This window comes from Vespula pensylvanica, chromosome 15, assembly GCF_014466175.1.
Source record: "Vespula pensylvanica isolate Volc-1 chromosome 15, ASM1446617v1, whole genome shotgun sequence".
Lineage (NCBI taxonomy): Eukaryota > Metazoa > Arthropoda > Insecta > Hymenoptera > Vespidae > Vespula > Vespula pensylvanica.
The window spans coordinates 709,933-726,883 of record NC_057699.1 but is presented as its reverse complement, the minus strand read 5'-3'; the positions used below and the strand labels follow the sequence as shown (position 1 = coordinate 726,883).

The window sequence follows — 16,951 nt, the reverse complement described above, 5'->3', positions numbered from 1 at the left end:
AAAACTTTATTATTTTACAGAAAGAGAATATAAAATAATTTATCAACGATTAAATATTATTTCGATTGTCATCAATCTAAGAAATAAAGAGATTAATTAATATCAAATAACTTACACATATAGATATAAATATTAAATATAACTTGAATTATCTCCGATTTAAATAATGAAGCAAATCATTAATTTGATATAATTGTAATTATTTGGAAGGTCTAATTACTATCATAGATAAAAACTGGTTAATACCAAATAACTTACATAGATAAATATTAAATATAAAACTTTAATTATCTCTTATCCGAATAAAACGAAGTTAATCGTTAATTTGATAGCCTTCTAATCGCTTGGAAAAATTCTAATCTCTCAAATTATTATGAATACAGATTAACTGATACTGAAAACAGCAATTACATATTAGTTCAATCAATTATCTATTCCTCGTAATCTCGACTTACCGATCATTTTCACAATAAACCGTTACCAATAGATAATTTCATTTCTCAGAGAAGTAACACCGCGAAGAGAAGAAGAAAAAGAAAAAGAAAAAGAAAAAGAAAAAGAAAAGAAAAGAAGTTCTACGATTGGAGAGTTTGGATCAAGGATATCACACGCCTACGAGAAAATCCTGGAATAAGTTGGCGCCGTTTATGAGGATCTTACGTGCGACGTGGAGAACAAGTTGCCGATTGAAAACGAAAGAGAAGGAAGAATGCAAAGGGAGGAACGTGATAGTGAGTCTATCCCTCCCTCTTTCATTTTCTCTCTCTCTCTCTCTCTCTATATATATATATATACATATACATACATACATACATATATATATGTATGTATGTATGTCTATATGTAGTATATCTATCTATCTCTCTTTCTCTTTTTCTCTTTCTCTATGGCGCCTCACAGAGATAGAGTAGGTAGTAGTCATGAGAGCTCGTTCGTTCTTCACGCTCGCTTCGTGGCCTTTTAGTAGTCGGCTGGTTGGCGAGTTTCGTTCCACGAAGAAGCGACAGTTTCGTGTGCGTGTCTCATCGTGACTCTCGTAGCACGAACTCGAACGTGAGTGCACGAGGAGAATGCATCGTGTTGGAATAAAACGTTTCGAGTTCCTCGATTCTCTGATCGTTCTCTCATTGTTGTTCGCTTCTTTGATCGGCGATACTGGGGGCGTTTGGAAAAGACGAGAGGACAAAACGAAATGTCCAAGAGTCAAGGGAATACGAAACTTTGACATAACGGAGGTAATACAAACTATAAGATCTTTTTCAAGGATCATTTTTAAGATATTTCTTTTTCACCGGTTCGTCTTTTACGATCGTTTCGCATTACGATCTTTTTTCTCGTTTTTTTCTCTTTTTTTTTTGTTTTCGTTTTTTTTTTTTTTTTTTTTTTTTTTTTTTAATGGTAGAATAGAGGTAATCAAAAATAAAAATAAAAAAAAAGAAAAAGAGAGTAAAGGAAAAATAAGAGGAAGATAGGAAGAGAGAAAATAAAAAAAGAATTATCTCTCACCCTGTGATTTTTCGATTTCACAATTGTTTTAAATGGAAACGTTCGTTCTCTTCGTCTATTGACATATGATAAAATCCATCCATTTATTAGCCGCTAATATTGCAGCTTTCCGGATTGACAATGAACGGTAATTTAGCATCGACCAGTCAGCAGAGTAAATAGCGTTCCGCGCCGATTCGAATTGCAATTTAATTGTCGCGGCACTCCGATCTTTCGCGATATTGAAAACGATGTTTTCTCGATCGTTCCGAACTCGTGCCAAAAAACTGACAGCGATAATAATTTTCTTTCGGGTGTCGAACAAATTGAAATACGTTGTAAAATTTTTTGACCCTTCGTAAACGTAACAATAATAATTTGTAAAAGAAAATGTTATTGGTCTCTCTCTCTCTCTTTCTATATATATATGTGTGTATATATATATATATATGTGTATATATATATATATATATATATATATATATATATATATATATATCTTTCTCTCTCTCTCTCTCTCTCTCTTTCTCTTTTTATATATCTATATAAACAGAATTTTCAGTAAATTTATTTTTAGATTGTCGAGTGGTATACGATGGAGAACAGTTTGTACTATGACGCATGAATTTTGTTCACATTTGTATTATATACGAGTCGTTAGATTCGAATAATTAACATTCGAGTATTGATAGACATTTATTTTCCGAGTAAAGTTGATATATACGTTTGATATGTACGCTATATATAGACACATACAACTTGTTATTATCGATTTTATTCATTTATTTTCGAAAAAATTGTATGTATGTATTACTATTAAACATATACACATATTTATATAAATATTTATATATATGTGTGTGTGTGTGTGTATATATATATGTATTAAAAGTTCATCCATTTGAATTTTTATCGTACCTAATTGCAGGGTATATACTTGCGGTTCGATTGAGACTTTAAATGACTAATTTGATTACGAGCTCGCAATTATCGCATCCGGATCTGAATTATCTTTCGTGAGGTCAACGAGATAACCATTGTACTAAATCCAATGATCCTTGATAGTATAGGAATCCGATGTTGTTTTCGAACTATTTTCTTGACCCATTCTAAAAGTATTTAGAACGAAAAGTAGTTTGTCCGGATGGCTAACTTGGAAGTACGCTTCAAGTAAGAACGACTACGGCTAACATGGTTCACCTAAAAATAGCTTGTTCGCACTAAGAATTCATTGATATTAGGTCATTTTATGAAAATAAATTAATAACATTGACACATTGAAAAATATTAAACATTACGAAAAAAAGAAAGAAAGAACATTGCTTGCAAAATATTTTAATAAATTAAAAATGATTTTTTTTTTTTTTTTAGAGTTATTAGAAATTAGTATTCGTTTAATTGAAAATGAAAAATAAAAATAAAAACATTGTATACTTAAATGTAATAGATTATTATATTGTTATAACGTTATAGTTTCTCGGATCATGGTACATAGTGCAGTATTATGCTAGCTCCGAGGAAGCTCTCATTTATAGATGTATGAGAGCTGAATTGTCCGTGTCATCTGAAAGCGCAGAAGTTACTATGAATTTCACGTATAGCTTTACCGATGATCCGATCAATGAACAACTCGTTGGTAATATCACATGGAAAATTCCTTCACCGGAGCTTCCAGCACATTGGGTTCATGCGGAATTTCCCTGTGAGTTTCGAATGCCTCTTTGTTCCTTTTATTAAGGCTCAAACTTCATTGAATAATTCATATTTTCTGCGTAATACGTTATGAATCACTCTTTTAGATGAAGAAATATATAACACTTATATATTGGATTCGGATTACAAAACGTGGGCCTTACTGATGCACTGTGCCGAAAAAAATAAGAGTCCCCGTTATTTGTCTAGTTTCATTATGAGTAGACAGCCTAGTCTAGGGGTAAATGTAATTTCTTATCTTCGTGAAAAATTACCCAAGTAAGTAGGCTTCAATATTTCATTTCTCTGATTGCAAAATTTATTTTCGCTATGCAATTGTAGTTTTTGATACTTTTTTTTTTTTTTTTTTAATTATTACATTACACAAATCATGTCGCATGATCAATAGAAAAATGATTGAATTAGAAGGTAAATAATTTTTTATGAATAATTTCACATATCGTTTGGTTATTGATTTAATAAAAATATACATTGTGTTAACAGGTATGATATAGATTTGGAGTATATGTTTCCTATGGAACAAAAACAATGCAATCAAACGGATATACCGCCATATAGTATATCTTTCGTTCCTATGTCGACGGACAAGAAAATTAATTCTAGCAGAAGACATTTATTAAAACGGAAACACAGACGACTTTAAAATATAATTAAATAATTAATTATGTTTATACACATGTATATCCCGTTATATTATAATTACAACAATGATATCAATACTTTAAATTAATTTGTTATTAATTAATTAATCAGTTATTAATTAATTTTATTATATTCAAATAATATATAATCTTTTTATTTATAATTCTATAATTGTAATAAAGCGTTATTGTTTTCTAGATATACATAGATTTCGTCAAGATCTTATAATTAAATATATAAATACATAGGCATTATTTTCTGAACATCTCTTTTATTTAAAATCTCGTTTATTTGATCTCTTTTATATAAAACAATAAAAAAAATAAAAGTTGCTCAATTTAAAAGAGAAATTTTACAGTGAAAGATTTCTTTTTTTTTAATCATAGATTTGTAGTATTAATACATTATTATTAATTAAAATGTTTATATATATATATATATATATATATATATAAATTCAATAGTATTAATGATAAATATTTATAGCAAATAGATTATTATTGGTATTCAAAATGAATAAATAAAAAAAGCATGCAACATAAGTCAAATATGGGAACAATGAACATTTTATTAAAAATTAACATTCCTAAATATGCTTAATTAGTTTTGTTACATATGAATCTTTCTTATACTTATAATATATTCATTTAATATAATATATTGATATAATATATCGATATAATATTAATTAATCTGTATAAAAATTTAGTAATACATGTTAATTGGATCAAGGTAATATTTCGATTATTATTACATAGTTGTTAAAAAGTGGAAGTGCATTGTCTTAATATTATATTTTCTAATTTATATATATATATATATATATATATATATATATATATATATATCATATGGAAGTCTTTAATATATTAGATTTTGCATTCGACAATTATTAAAAATAGCATAATCCGTTTAAAGAATAGCTTTAGTCGTCATCGGTGTAAGAATTTCAAATACTGAGACAAAACAATTCAAGAATTTTCTTTAGATTCTGATCATTTGTGTTTCTTTTCTGTTTGATCGTTCTACGCTTTTTTTCTAGTGATTGCAATGACAACCAAATAAGTTAGAGTCTATTTTTCTGTTATGGTGGTTTATGTAAGGCATTTTGAAAACTTCACATTTGTGAAACTTGTAGATAGGATTGAGAGTGTTTTTTTTTGCATTCTTCAATTTTTTTTATTGCTGTCAGTAGTAACTGAGCCAATAACTGTTGATCCTGATGACATTATAGAAGCTATCATAGGGATTGAAAAGAATCTAAATCAAATAGCATTTGGTTTTAACTCATCTTCTAACTTCATTATTAGAACTCTGCAGTCTTCAGAAGATGAAATTTATATTCGTGAATTTACATTCATATTTGGAAATAAAGCAACTATTTTTGAAATAGTCAATGTTTTCGAGTTTAAAGAGACGTTTAGTAGTTTTTTCTCTTTCATGAGTAGGATGATCTGTCTCAGAATATTTCCAAATATCTGAATAATTTTATAAGCAAATGCATATCTTCTACACGAGATATGAATTTCATACAAATGAAATGAATACCTTGGTCAAAATATTCATTGCTGATAAATTCTTATGAGTTCCATTCTTGATTTTGTTTTTCTTTTATCTCTATATAATGATATCAGGATACGTTTCGTATTGAAAATTTTGATTTTTTTAAGTGCTTGTATAGTATCTTTTGGACAACAGTCGTTAGTTTTCCATGACTTAGAACTTTTATACCAGCAGGTATATTCTTTTCATTTAGAATGTTCTGTAAGTTGCTAATGTCATAGTCCTCTAGTCCCAGTTCATTTTTCTTATCTAGACTTCTCTTAACAATAAGTTGCGTTCAAATTCCATCTGGTAATACAGAACATATTAAAAAAGCACACACAAATTTTGCATATATTTTTTTTTTTCTAAACGGAATGTACATGAATTATTTATTTATTAAATGATAATATAATAAAATTTTATTGATTGTCAAAGATTCAATTTAAAATAATAAAAATAGCAGACGGCTTAAAATGTAAAATTTTATAATTATGAACATAAGTAATCGTTCATTTTTTGTTTTTAATTAATATTTAAATTTAATGAATGAGTTAATTGCTGCTTTAGTACAATTAAAAATGTATATAATTAAAATTATATAATATATATTTCTAAGAAAATACATTTTTATAGTTTGTATAAACCTCTAAATACAAGATCATTTTTTTTTCAGTATTTCAATAGGTTTATGTAGAAAGTTAACTTACAAATTGTTCTCATAAGCTTCACTAATTGTTTTTAAGTGAAATCTTCAGATAATAACTTCATCATAGAAATGTATCATGTTATTTTATGGCAATTAATATTTAGAATAATATATATTTAATAATATTTAATAATTACTGAGATTATTAAATAATAGATCTATAAGTATTATATTACTAATTGAAAAATATATATATTGAAATTATATAAAAAATCTTAATTCTTGGAGACAGTAGTACCTAAAACAATTTTATAAAGATACTATTTCAAGAAGTTAATACAACATTATTTTTAATTTTTGTACATCTTCTTCTGCAACTGTTAAATGCAATATTCAATTGTAATCATCATTTTACTACATTATCATAATACATTAATATTTAATTACATATTTCTTAGCAGTATCTATACAATGATTTATTGTATGAATAAGAATAAAATAAATATTACTCATTTATGAATATATTAAATTTACAAGAAATATATTACACAAAAGAATATAGATAGAAATATTGAAACAGTTAGTTTCAAATTAATTTGTAATGCTTTGAAAAATCTTATAATGATACATTAGCAAAGGCAGAAGAAGGCAAATGTATCACATCATATAACTTTTCTGGTCTTTAAAATGTGCATAATGAAATCATGCAAAGCCTGTATCACTCTTTCATTCTACAATTTTTGTTAAAGCAATCAATAAATGTATAATCATTATATTAGCAGATATCTGCTTTATATCCTTTCGTTTTCATCGATACAGTCATTGATTCAGTATAGTCTATATAAGTCTATATAGTCTATATTTCATAGAATACTTTTGTTTAGAATATTGTTAAATTCATTCACACATCTGAAGTAGTGAATTTATAGTTATATCCTTTTTTCCATGATTAACATCATATACTGATTTAATAACTTCTTTATCAATATTTGGAAACATTTCTGCAAGCTGTAAAGATATATATAAAATATAAATAATAAAAGTTATATTGATGTATAGTATTTATAATATAGATATAATATTACCTGTTTCAATTCAACTTCAGCATTTGGTAACATACTTGGTATAACAGGTGGTGTTGCAACTGCTGATATTGGTTGAGGTGTGGTATATACAGGTGTATATGATGTCATACCAAACATTTTTGCAGAAGGTACCATCATTACTGAAGGTCCAGGCATATATGGATGACATTTAGCCTAAAAAATAATTGGATAATTCCTTTGAATGGACGTAATGAAATTCAAAATAATATTTCTTGCTCTATAAAATTTATCGTAGGTTAAATATTTTTATAAAGACATTTACCGTGTAACTGAAAACTAAATTGATCATGCCTTCCAAATTATCGCCTTGTTTCCCACTGAGCGTATACCAATCTTCATGCGTTTCACCTCCTTGAAGAACTTTAAGTGGTATATCTATATGACCCCATGCAATTAACTCATCCATTACAAAAGAGCATTCATCATATATCTCTATATATATTTGTGTAACTCCTGGCGGTAAAAAACTATAAAGTGTAATATAAATTAATAATATGCTTTCATCTATATCTTTACTTTATCTTATATAATGGAAAAAAATATACAAACCATTGTATAACTTTATTCCAACGTGGATTTTTACCTCCATTTGAATCTGTATGAGTTTCATAAATTGAATGACCAACTCTTAACCTAACATATGGATCCATTCTGGTCATACCATAATTTTTGACTAATTTCGCCTGTAATTCATATTTACAAACTTATACAAATATCTACCATAATATTATTTTTGTGCAATATATTTTCAATTCTTTTATATTATTGTAAGAATCATAATTTAAATAAGAATTACTTAATTCTTTTTCAATAATCTAACCTGGGCAATTGTTATACTAAGTTTGCCCATACGTGGATCATGTAACATCGGATTACTTTGCATTTGTAATTGTTGCAAAGCTAATGCAGCTTGTTGATCGGCTGCTTCTTGTTGTTGTTGTGCATTGCGATCTTCTAATTTCAAGAAGCCTTGTGGAAGAGGACCTACAAAAGCCTAAACAAATAGAGGAACATATAAATCAAATATAAAATACTTTTATTTGACGATCTATACTATGTCAGACAATATATATGATAATTTTTAAATAATTCTTGCAATATGATAAAATGTTTGGTTATAATTTATTAATATTTCATGCTAATATATAAATAGAATTAAAAATATTTAATTCTATGCATTAAAATTTTATAATATATTTTACTAACTTTTGTGTATATTTTTTATATATTTGACATTGCAGGTTAAAAAGTAAGTTATTTTATTTTTTTATTGTTTCATTGCAAAAATATGTATATATATATTTATACGTATAAATATATATATATACATCTATATCCACATTGCGAATAAGGATCGCAATGACTCATAAATAGGAAGTATATATATAAACAATGAGTAATTACAAACTTAAAATGAAATTTATTAATTCACTGGATATGAGAATGAACTTCACTTACTCGCTTCTTCCAATTTTCATATAATTCTGCACGTGCATCGGTATCCATTACGATACGTTGAAGAGATTATCACTTCAAAAAAACTAATTTCACGATTTCTTTATTTTTAAACGTTCATTGCAAATACGAAAGAACAACAATCTGTCAAATCTTGCAACTCATACAATCATAAAGACATATGCATACATAAACTTGTAATACACTTGGGTGAGTTTTAAATAAGTAACATAGCATGTACTTGTTCATTGGTGGATCATAAAATCTGCAGTAAGTTTGTCCAATCAGAAACGTTCTAATGCTGAGCAATTTACCAATCACTTTATTGCTATAACATAACCAATAAAACTAACTCTTTTTATTATTATACATTTCTACTTATACATATGCGTTGAAATCTAATTATTTTTTGTATATATTAATCATGTATTAAATATGTGTATATACACACACACATATATATATATATATTATATATACACATAAACATATAGTTATCATATAAGAATAAAATACAGGCAACGAAATATAAAATATTATTGTAAAGTATATATATACATATATATATTACTGTTGAGAAGAAAGGAAGGGACAATTAATAGAATTATTTCTTCATAGCGTTAATAATTCATTTATTAAAACTTTCTATAATATCTAAATTTCCATAGTCTGTTCAATCTTCCTATACGTCTTTCCCTTAGTTGTTACTCGTTATATAATGTTTTATCCACATCTCCCTAAAAGCATTTACCTATGTCTTCTGAATTCGCATTGTGTCTTTCATAGCTAAGTCCTTTTAAAAGGTTTCTTTTGCATAATAGAAACGTCGTATAGCTCGAGAAATTCTTCTAAATGCGCTTGTTCTTTCATTTCGTGTTTTTTGCCCCTTTATTCTTTTTGTTTATTTTCATTAATAAAGACAATCGTGTGAAATGAGAAAAAGAAATTTCGAATATTTTGGCACTAAATTATTGAATTGGCACTAAATGGTTTGGCACTAAATTGTTAAATACAATAACTATACAATAATTAAAATAAGAAATAAACAAATAAACAAATATATAAATACATATATACATTTTATATATATATATATATTACATATATATAAGTATATATATACATACATACATATATATATATATATATATATATATATATACATATATAAAATGATAAAAATGATAAAAAAATTAAAGGAGAACAATTTGAATGTAGTGAAACCTTGGAATAATTTTTTTTTTGTTCTCTCCTTCATCGAGAAAAGTAACATGACAGCTTAATCTGTTCGTACCTTAGATACGTTGACTTCAACCGTGAAACTCATTTCACAACGAGTAATCAGAGATATGTATTCTCGCTAAACGCTCTGAATTGAAACGCTGTGTGTCTATACGCTCAGACAGGAACGCGTCTTTAAGGTTTCTTTTTTTTTTCTTTTCTTTTCTTTTTCTTTTTCTATGAGTACAGTCCTGTAATGGATCGCTTTTCTCTTCATTGTTATGTACATCTTGATTGGGTATCGTCATATATATTCTTTATGTACATTATGCTCGTATCTTGCCTTGCCAAACTTGTCTTTTGTGCGTTTGGACATATCGTTATTAATTGTATATGTATATATAATATAATCCGTACAATATATTATTAGTATTAATTCTGAGTTTCTAGGCAGTTGTGTGTTATTTACGCTAAATACGTTGAGGTTTCTTTATCGCTAACAAGGGAATATTCAGATTTATGAATTTGAAATTTAAATGAAACCGGGTGGTCTCAAATGATAGAAAGATATTTGATATAGTACGTTTGTGATATATTAAAAGTTTCTGGTTACATTTATTTAAAAAAGTTTTTTAACTGATTCCAACTTTTCTACTAAAATTTCACGAGATAGAAAAAAAAAAGATTTTCTTTATCTTCTTGATATTTTCGTTAGAAATGAATAATAACTAAGTTTTTCTTTTTTTTTTTTTTTTACAACTCTGGTATCATACAAATTTTAGAAATGAAATTTAAAATAGAAATTTTAGAAATGATCCCCCTGTAGATTTTTCTTACTATTTTGAATTTTTTTTTATCAAATCGCTTCTCGTCTATTTTTGAAATATTATTTTAAAAAAAATATAAAGTTTTGTCGTAATTTTATTAATTTTTTGTCGCTACTCATTCAGAAATCTTTGATATTTTACAAATATATCATATTTAATGTCTTTTTTCATTTAATATCGGTTTCATTGTAATATCAGATTAACAAGTCTGAATATACCTTTGTAATATCATTCTTTTCATTCCTCTACGTTCCTCGTCTACGTTCTTACATCTCCACATTTGATCTGTTTTCTCTCTTTTTCTCGGCATCCGTTGATTTTAGAGAAAACAAAAAAAGGAAAAAAAAAACGAAAAAGAAAGAAAGATCTTAATCTACGCATGCATGCCTGATTTCCTTACGATTATGCCTCACGTAAACGTTCGAGAGAATCTTCTCGTAATTTTCTTAATACCAGCATACATATGTACGTGCATTTATTCGTTAATAGAGAATTTGCGAGACATATTTAAACGAGTATCTACACGTACAACAGTTGCTTATTCAATTTAAATACATCATCTTCATATTCAAAATTTTCATTTCCACATTTACTCTTTCATTTTCACGCCTAATTCACAAATCTGAACGTGCATTCCGAATGATTTCATTATCCTTTTTTTCTTTTTTTTTTTTCTCTTTTGTTCCTTTTCTTTTACATATCAGTGTTTCTCTCGAAGGATTAATTTGAAATATTTCTTTGGTATCGTGTACGACTTCGAGGTCTTGGTATATAATATTGTTAAATGTTCTTGCTCGAAGGAAAACTAATATACGCTTTTGCTGCGTGATAATGCAACGTGCAACTCGTTCTCTTTTGTTCCTTTAACCATTAATAATATTTTATATCGAAGCGAATTATTCTATGGAATATGCAGAAGTATCGCTGCAAAAAAGAAATGATCTCGCGCTTGCTTGATGCATCTTTTTTCTTCTTCTTCTTCTTCCTCCTCTTCTTCCTTCTCTTCTTCTTCATCTTATTTTTCTTTTTCTTCTACTTCTTCTTTTTCTTCTTATCCACGTCGAAAGCACGACGTGTGATATATCTTGATTGCATTAATATGTATTTTATTTAGACTTATCCTTTACGAATTATAAATTGTTCAATATTTTATGCTATTAATTGTCGACTACGTTTGCGTGCACTTTATTGCTGCTGCTAATGTTAATCTGCCAGCGTTTGCATCTTTACTAAGAAATTTATCGTCAATTGCAATTAACTCTTTGCTTTTCAGCGCGTCCGTTAAATATTATTTTTATCAGCCTTAAGGAAATGCCAAGCCTTTTATTCATCTTTTCATTTTTCTTATCTTCATCATCATTTTCTTCTCCTGTCGTCATCTTCACCTTCTTTTTGTTTTATATTATTTCTTTTTTTTCCTTTTCCTTTTTTCTTTTTTTTTTCTTTTTCTTGTTATCTATACTTCGAGAGAAAAGTGTTCTACAATTAATCGTTCCGAAATTCTCTAGTTTTTGCAAGAAAATAGTGAACAATACGTTTCTTATAAATCGCGCGTGATTAATGGTAGGTACTTACAGTTCAGACAAAATTGTAATATCTCGTCGGTTTATCAAAATTGTTTATCCAATATATCCCGTCGATCAAGTGTTATCATGTCAAAACTTCATAAAACGTGTGTCTTTTTTTTTTTTGTTACGAGTCGTTGAAGGCGCATAGCTCTTTTTTTTATCTACACAGAATATCCTATCGGAATTAGTCTACTCGATTTATACATGACTTTAATAATCGGTAAATTCGATGAAAAGAAATATGAATTTCTTTTAACTTTTCTTTTTTTATTCTTTTTTTTTTATTTGCTTTTTATTACGTATTTTCGATTATCGAGTAAATTCTCATTTCAATACGATATACTGTATAGAAAAAATAGTATTGAATACAGGTACCTAATACAATACCTCGCACGCGCAACGAACCGTGCTTTATCCAAAAAAGTAAGAAAAGTGGAAATATCGTAAAAGCTATGACAGACTAGGGTCTAGGCTATATACGGTCTCATTATTATTTGTGTCCTTTTTTTTCATTTTTTTTCTTTTCTTTTTGTTCTTGTTTTTCTTTCGTTTATACGTAGATGTGTTCTCGAACGCCTTCTTTATAATATTATCATGATATTTCATTAAGGTCATCTTGAAAACATTCTCTTCCGAATAAAAAGGCGCTTTATGAACAGTAAAATGTACTTCTGCATTCGTATAAGGTTCTCATGCATTATTGGTATGTTTGACTTTTTAAATGGCGAAACGTCATGTAAATGAAATGTTAATTACATTCTCATACATACATAAGTATAATATGTATATACATACATACATACATACATACATACATACATACATACATACATACATATATATATATACATATATATATATATACATATATATATACACACACACACACATACACATTGCACATCGCATTAATTCGTTCGATTTTTTTGTCTACTCACATAATACATATTTATCATTACCGATTCTTATCGATTATTCATGCATACTATTTTGCAAAGTTGCGAATGCAATAAACGATTGAGTTATCGTCTTATTTATTTATTTATTTATTTTTTCTTTTAAACGGTTCGTTAATAAAATGTGAAATATGTTTCCTTTCTAATTTTACATAGGATATTTACAATGAGAATTTATAAATAAATTTATATTATTATAAAATAAACAATTGGATATATGAATGTAATAAGTTTAAAATTAATTTCAAGAAACACTTAATCGTTTATCTCACTCGATATTATTAAGTTACGTATGATTTATTCGTATGAAAGTGCGTAGGTTGTAGTTTTATTATACAAGATGTATTAGAAACATTTCATACACCGCGACCATTTTCTTCTTCATTGGCACGAAATGAAATATTTATTGTTGGTTCAAACTGTTGGTACGTTAACTTATTAATAGTTTATTTCGAATGACGTTGGTATTTTGAAGGGTCTTATAGAATGGTGCGGTTCGGCAGTGTTTAATGTTAATGATGACGTTAATAGGTCGTTCTTCAGTTTACTAATCTGTTAAAGTAATTCTTTCAAGGTAAAGCTAACATACCTACATGATAGAATTAGACATTTTTTTTCTTTCTTTTTTCTCTTTTTTCTTTTTTTTTTCTTTTACTAACAGAAGCGAGTCTTAAAATTTATCTTTCTAATTAAAAATTGTTTCTCCTCTATGTGTTTTTGGTATAATCTGATCGATTAATTGATGCTAATGGTTATGTTCGAAGATAAACTTGAGCTTTTTAATACCGGACTTTTGGAATATCGAGTAAAGAATTAGAAGCACAATGGAAGCCAAATGTTAAATTATTAAGATATGTGATAACGATTTTCCACTGTTGCCTCGAACTTAATTTTAAAAGCATTTGATTTATATTTTTGTTCTTTTTCTCCTTTTCTTTTTCTTCCTTTCTTCTTTTTTTTGGTTCAACTTCGATCATTCGACGTGTATTTAATAAATTGTGTGTCAACTGGTCAAACTTTGTACCTTATATTGCACGTATTAATGGTATCTCTAATGATCCTTCCCGGCAGTAGAAAAATGAAGAGAAGTTAACTTTGAAAAATATTACAAATAAATTCTTGTTTCTTATTGCAACACGTAGGTATATATACGAATTGATTTCACGTTCAAATTGATTTCGTAGAATTCCTTATGCACACAAATCGAATATATCGCGTGTCCTACAATTACATGTAGATTAGATTCTCATCGTCGTACAGCTTATTGAATTACTTACTCGAAGATAAAAGTATAAAAAAATCATTAGTCTCAGACTCTTTTTAAAATCGCCGGGTCTGGCGCTGGTTCATTTCTCTCAAAAAACGATTCTGTCAGGTCGATTGTCCGCATCTATAGAAGTCATTCACGAAAGGACATTCATCCTTGCATGCATATACACACGTGTCTCATACACCTTCAGAACGTATTAATAAAATGTTTTCAAATGTGTGAGCTTTTGGTTAGAAGAATTTTCTACGAGGTTTAAGTGTATATGTATATCTATATGTATATATTTATATATATGTATATATATATATATATGTATAAAAAAAAAAAGAAAACAACTCACACGTGAAAATTGATAGAAATTAAAATAAAATCTAACTATATATTCGTCGCGTTATATTTTAATTGGAGGAAATAGAAAGTGATAGTCGTTGATAGAGGAAACGTACATGTTCTGAAGGTGTTTCTTCCAGATAATGTAATAACCATCAATCTTTCTTTTCCATTAAGGCGCGATAGGGTCTTTGGAAGACCAGGAAGGAGTTTTTTCGTAAAGGAACAAACTCTCGGTTTCTCTTTTTTTTTCTTTTTTTCCCTCATGTTTGCACTTCTTAATAGGTCTTATAGAAGCGCAAGGCATGTCGTATTTTCGGCGATCGTACGAATTCCAAATATCCTGATGTCAACGCACGTAAGGAAGAGGATCAGGACGCTCCATATGCACAGGCCGAATTATCTGGTGGACTAATTTTATCCACTGGTAAAACCGCAGCTCTGTGCCATTCATCGCGTACCTAAGAGAGAAAAGATAATTGTTTGAACTTACTCGCTGATTAAAGGACTTATTATTCTCAACGATCTGGACGATTTTATCATTTCATTCGACGTCGCTTTGAGTAAACCCATTGACAATTTTTCTTCTTTTCTTTTTTCTTTCTTTCTTTCTTTCTTTTCCTTTTTTTACTAATTATTAAATTAATTTCAGAATAAAATTTAAAAGATCACAATCTCAAAATTCTTATAAAATTAAACAAATTAATATAGGACGTGTAGACGTGTAATAATATCTATTGATACGACATGATATAATTTACAAGATTGTAATCTCTTAAAAATAAGAAAAGAAGAAAAATTCTTTTATAAATTTATATTAAAACGCGCGCGCGTGTGTGTGTGTGATAATTTCTATAGTATCATCTAAAGAGGATTGTACCTTCTAATCTTTGTAAAATTAGGCAAATCAATATAGAAGTGTATGTGTGTTAATAAAAAGAGGTCAAAGGTTATTCCTTGAAGACATCGCCTGCCAATACCTGTTCGACTTTAGCGAATACCCTTAGTAAATTGAGGCCAGCTAATTTTTTGATGTCTTCTTCGGTCCACGATGGATCTTCTAACAGCGTTGCCAGTAATTGAGGGTATCTCGATACATCTTCCAGGCCAGTAGGAGTGCTAATGGTATAACAATTTTTCTTTCAATTTTTTGGTTAAATAAATATCGACGGTACATTTTTACTGCCATTAACAAAAATTAATAAAAAATTTTTCAAAATTTTTTTTATATAAACAATCTTCTATCATGCAATACTTTTCATTTTTACTAATAACACTTGCTGTGTATTATATATATCAGATGTATATATATATATATATATGTATAATATTAATTACAAATTTATTCCATCGAAGCCAGCTCCTATCCCAACGTGATCGATCCCCGCCACCTTTCGTATGTGATTAATGTGTGCTGAAATGGCGTAGTAGGTTAACAAACTGTTGAAATTGTTGCTGATTAATTTTTCAAACACCGAACAGACACTTGCAAGTTCATGCATTCGGCAAGGTTATAAAAAGGGTATGAATAAATAGCATAGTTTTCAATAAAAGCAAAGAAAGAAAAAATATAAAAAACGAAACAATTTTGTTATTGCGAAAAATATGAATTATCTGTCCTTTGAAAATTTTGCATAAATGATATAAGATTTTATGGATTGAAAATGACGACAATTTCGTAAAATTATATTTAAGTAAGCCAATTCGATGCTCGTTACACGGATTTATACATGCAATATTGATATGATAATATTTTGAATATAAACATCATAGTTTATGATAGACAGAGAATAATGTTTTACGTACCAATAACATCCTTAATGGTGGCGGTGTTGTTGCACGTTATGAAGTACGTATAAAACGGAACCATCGCCACTCCACCATTTTTTGCCTGTAGAGTAGACGCGTTTATGTTAAGCAAATGTATATACTTGGTTCGTTGATAAAATTACTAAAAATATAATATCCAAATGTAATTGGTAAATTCCAATAATTTTTATCGAAATTAATAATAATAATAATTTCTATCTATTCTGTTTAATTGGCTTAAAGAAAAAAAAAGAAATATCTTTTTATTTATTTATAATATTACATATCTATTAAAAAAAAAAATATATATATATAATGTATATACGTATAACTATTATATATATATACATAAATTATATATATTAAATATATATAAAA

At 27.7% G+C, this 16,951-nt stretch overlaps 3 protein-coding genes across 6 annotated transcripts in view; 1 reads left to right on the top strand and 2 right to left on the bottom strand.

The window, feature by feature from the left end:
* The first annotated feature begins 516 nt into the window (after positions 1-516).
* LOC122634537 (apolipoprotein D) lies at positions 517-3,879 on the top strand. 3 transcript variants are annotated; one of them, XM_043823566.1, is made up of 5 exons: positions 590-731; positions 901-1,235; positions 2,959-3,187; positions 3,285-3,456; positions 3,682-3,879. In XM_043823566.1, the coding sequence occupies exons 2-5, from the start codon at positions 1,071-1,073 to the stop codon at positions 3,839-3,841; spliced, it is 726 nt and encodes a 241-aa protein (XP_043679501.1). In that variant the 5' UTR covers positions 590-731; positions 901-1,070; the 3' UTR covers positions 3,842-3,879. The 3 variants fall into 3 exon arrangements, with proteins under 3 accessions (XP_043679503.1, XP_043679501.1, XP_043679502.1); XM_043823567.1 differs by having other exon boundaries at positions 606-731; positions 965-1,235; XM_043823568.1 differs by lacking the exon at positions 901-1,235 and having other exon boundaries at positions 517-731.
* A 2,073-nt stretch (positions 3,880-5,952) lies between these two features.
* On the bottom strand, positions 5,953-8,780 carry LOC122634606 (toll-interacting protein A-like). Its single transcript, XM_043823707.1, has 6 exons — positions 8,596-8,780; positions 7,958-8,131; positions 7,687-7,820; positions 7,400-7,604; positions 7,117-7,290; positions 5,953-7,039 (listed from the first exon to the last, which is right to left on the bottom strand). Exons 1-6 carry the CDS (start codon positions 8,641-8,643, stop codon positions 6,929-6,931), a joined length of 846 nt encoding a protein of 281 aa, XP_043679642.1. The 5' UTR covers positions 8,644-8,780; the 3' UTR covers positions 5,953-6,928.
* Positions 8,781-13,059: 4,279 nt separating this feature from the next.
* LOC122634721 (dipeptidase 1-like) overlaps positions 13,060-16,951 on the bottom strand; it is a 56,498-nt gene continuing 52,606 nt past the window's right edge. For both annotated transcript variants that reach the window (XM_043823938.1, XM_043823939.1), the window contains 4 exons: positions 16,571-16,655; positions 16,103-16,178; positions 15,745-15,883; positions 13,060-15,225 (listed from right to left, as the gene is read on the bottom strand). In XM_043823938.1, coding sequence (XP_043679873.1) covers positions 15,136-15,225; positions 15,745-15,883; positions 16,103-16,178; positions 16,571-16,655 — 390 coding nt within the window. In that variant the 3' untranslated portion in view covers positions 13,060-15,135. The remainder of the gene's footprint in view (positions 15,226-15,744; positions 15,884-16,102; positions 16,179-16,570; positions 16,656-16,951) is intronic.

Excerpts from the sequence above, each read along its gene's own strand:
- LOC122634537 (XM_043823566.1), top strand. The coding sequence starts at position 1,071 with ATGCATCGTGTTGGAATAAAACGTTTCGAGTTCCTCGATTCTCTGATC. Across the intron at positions 1,236-2,958 it reads GAAACTTTGACATAACGGAG|TTTCTCGGATCATGGTACAT; the intron begins GTAATACAAACT and ends ATAACGTTATAG. Across the intron at positions 3,188-3,284 it reads GGTTCATGCGGAATTTCCCT|ATGAAGAAATATATAACACT; the intron begins GTGAGTTTCGAA and ends TCACTCTTTTAG.
- LOC122634606 (XM_043823707.1), bottom strand. The coding sequence starts at position 8,643 with ATGGATACCGATGCACGTGCAGAATTATATGAAAATTGGAAGAAGCGA. Across the intron at positions 8,132-8,595 it reads ATGAAAATTGGAAGAAGCGA|GCTTTTGTAGGTCCTCTTCC; the intron begins GTAAGTGAAGTT and ends CTATTTGTTTAG. Across the intron at positions 7,605-7,686 it reads TGGAATAAAGTTATACAATG|TTTTTTACCGCCAGGAGTTA; the intron begins GTTTGTATATTT and ends TACACTTTATAG.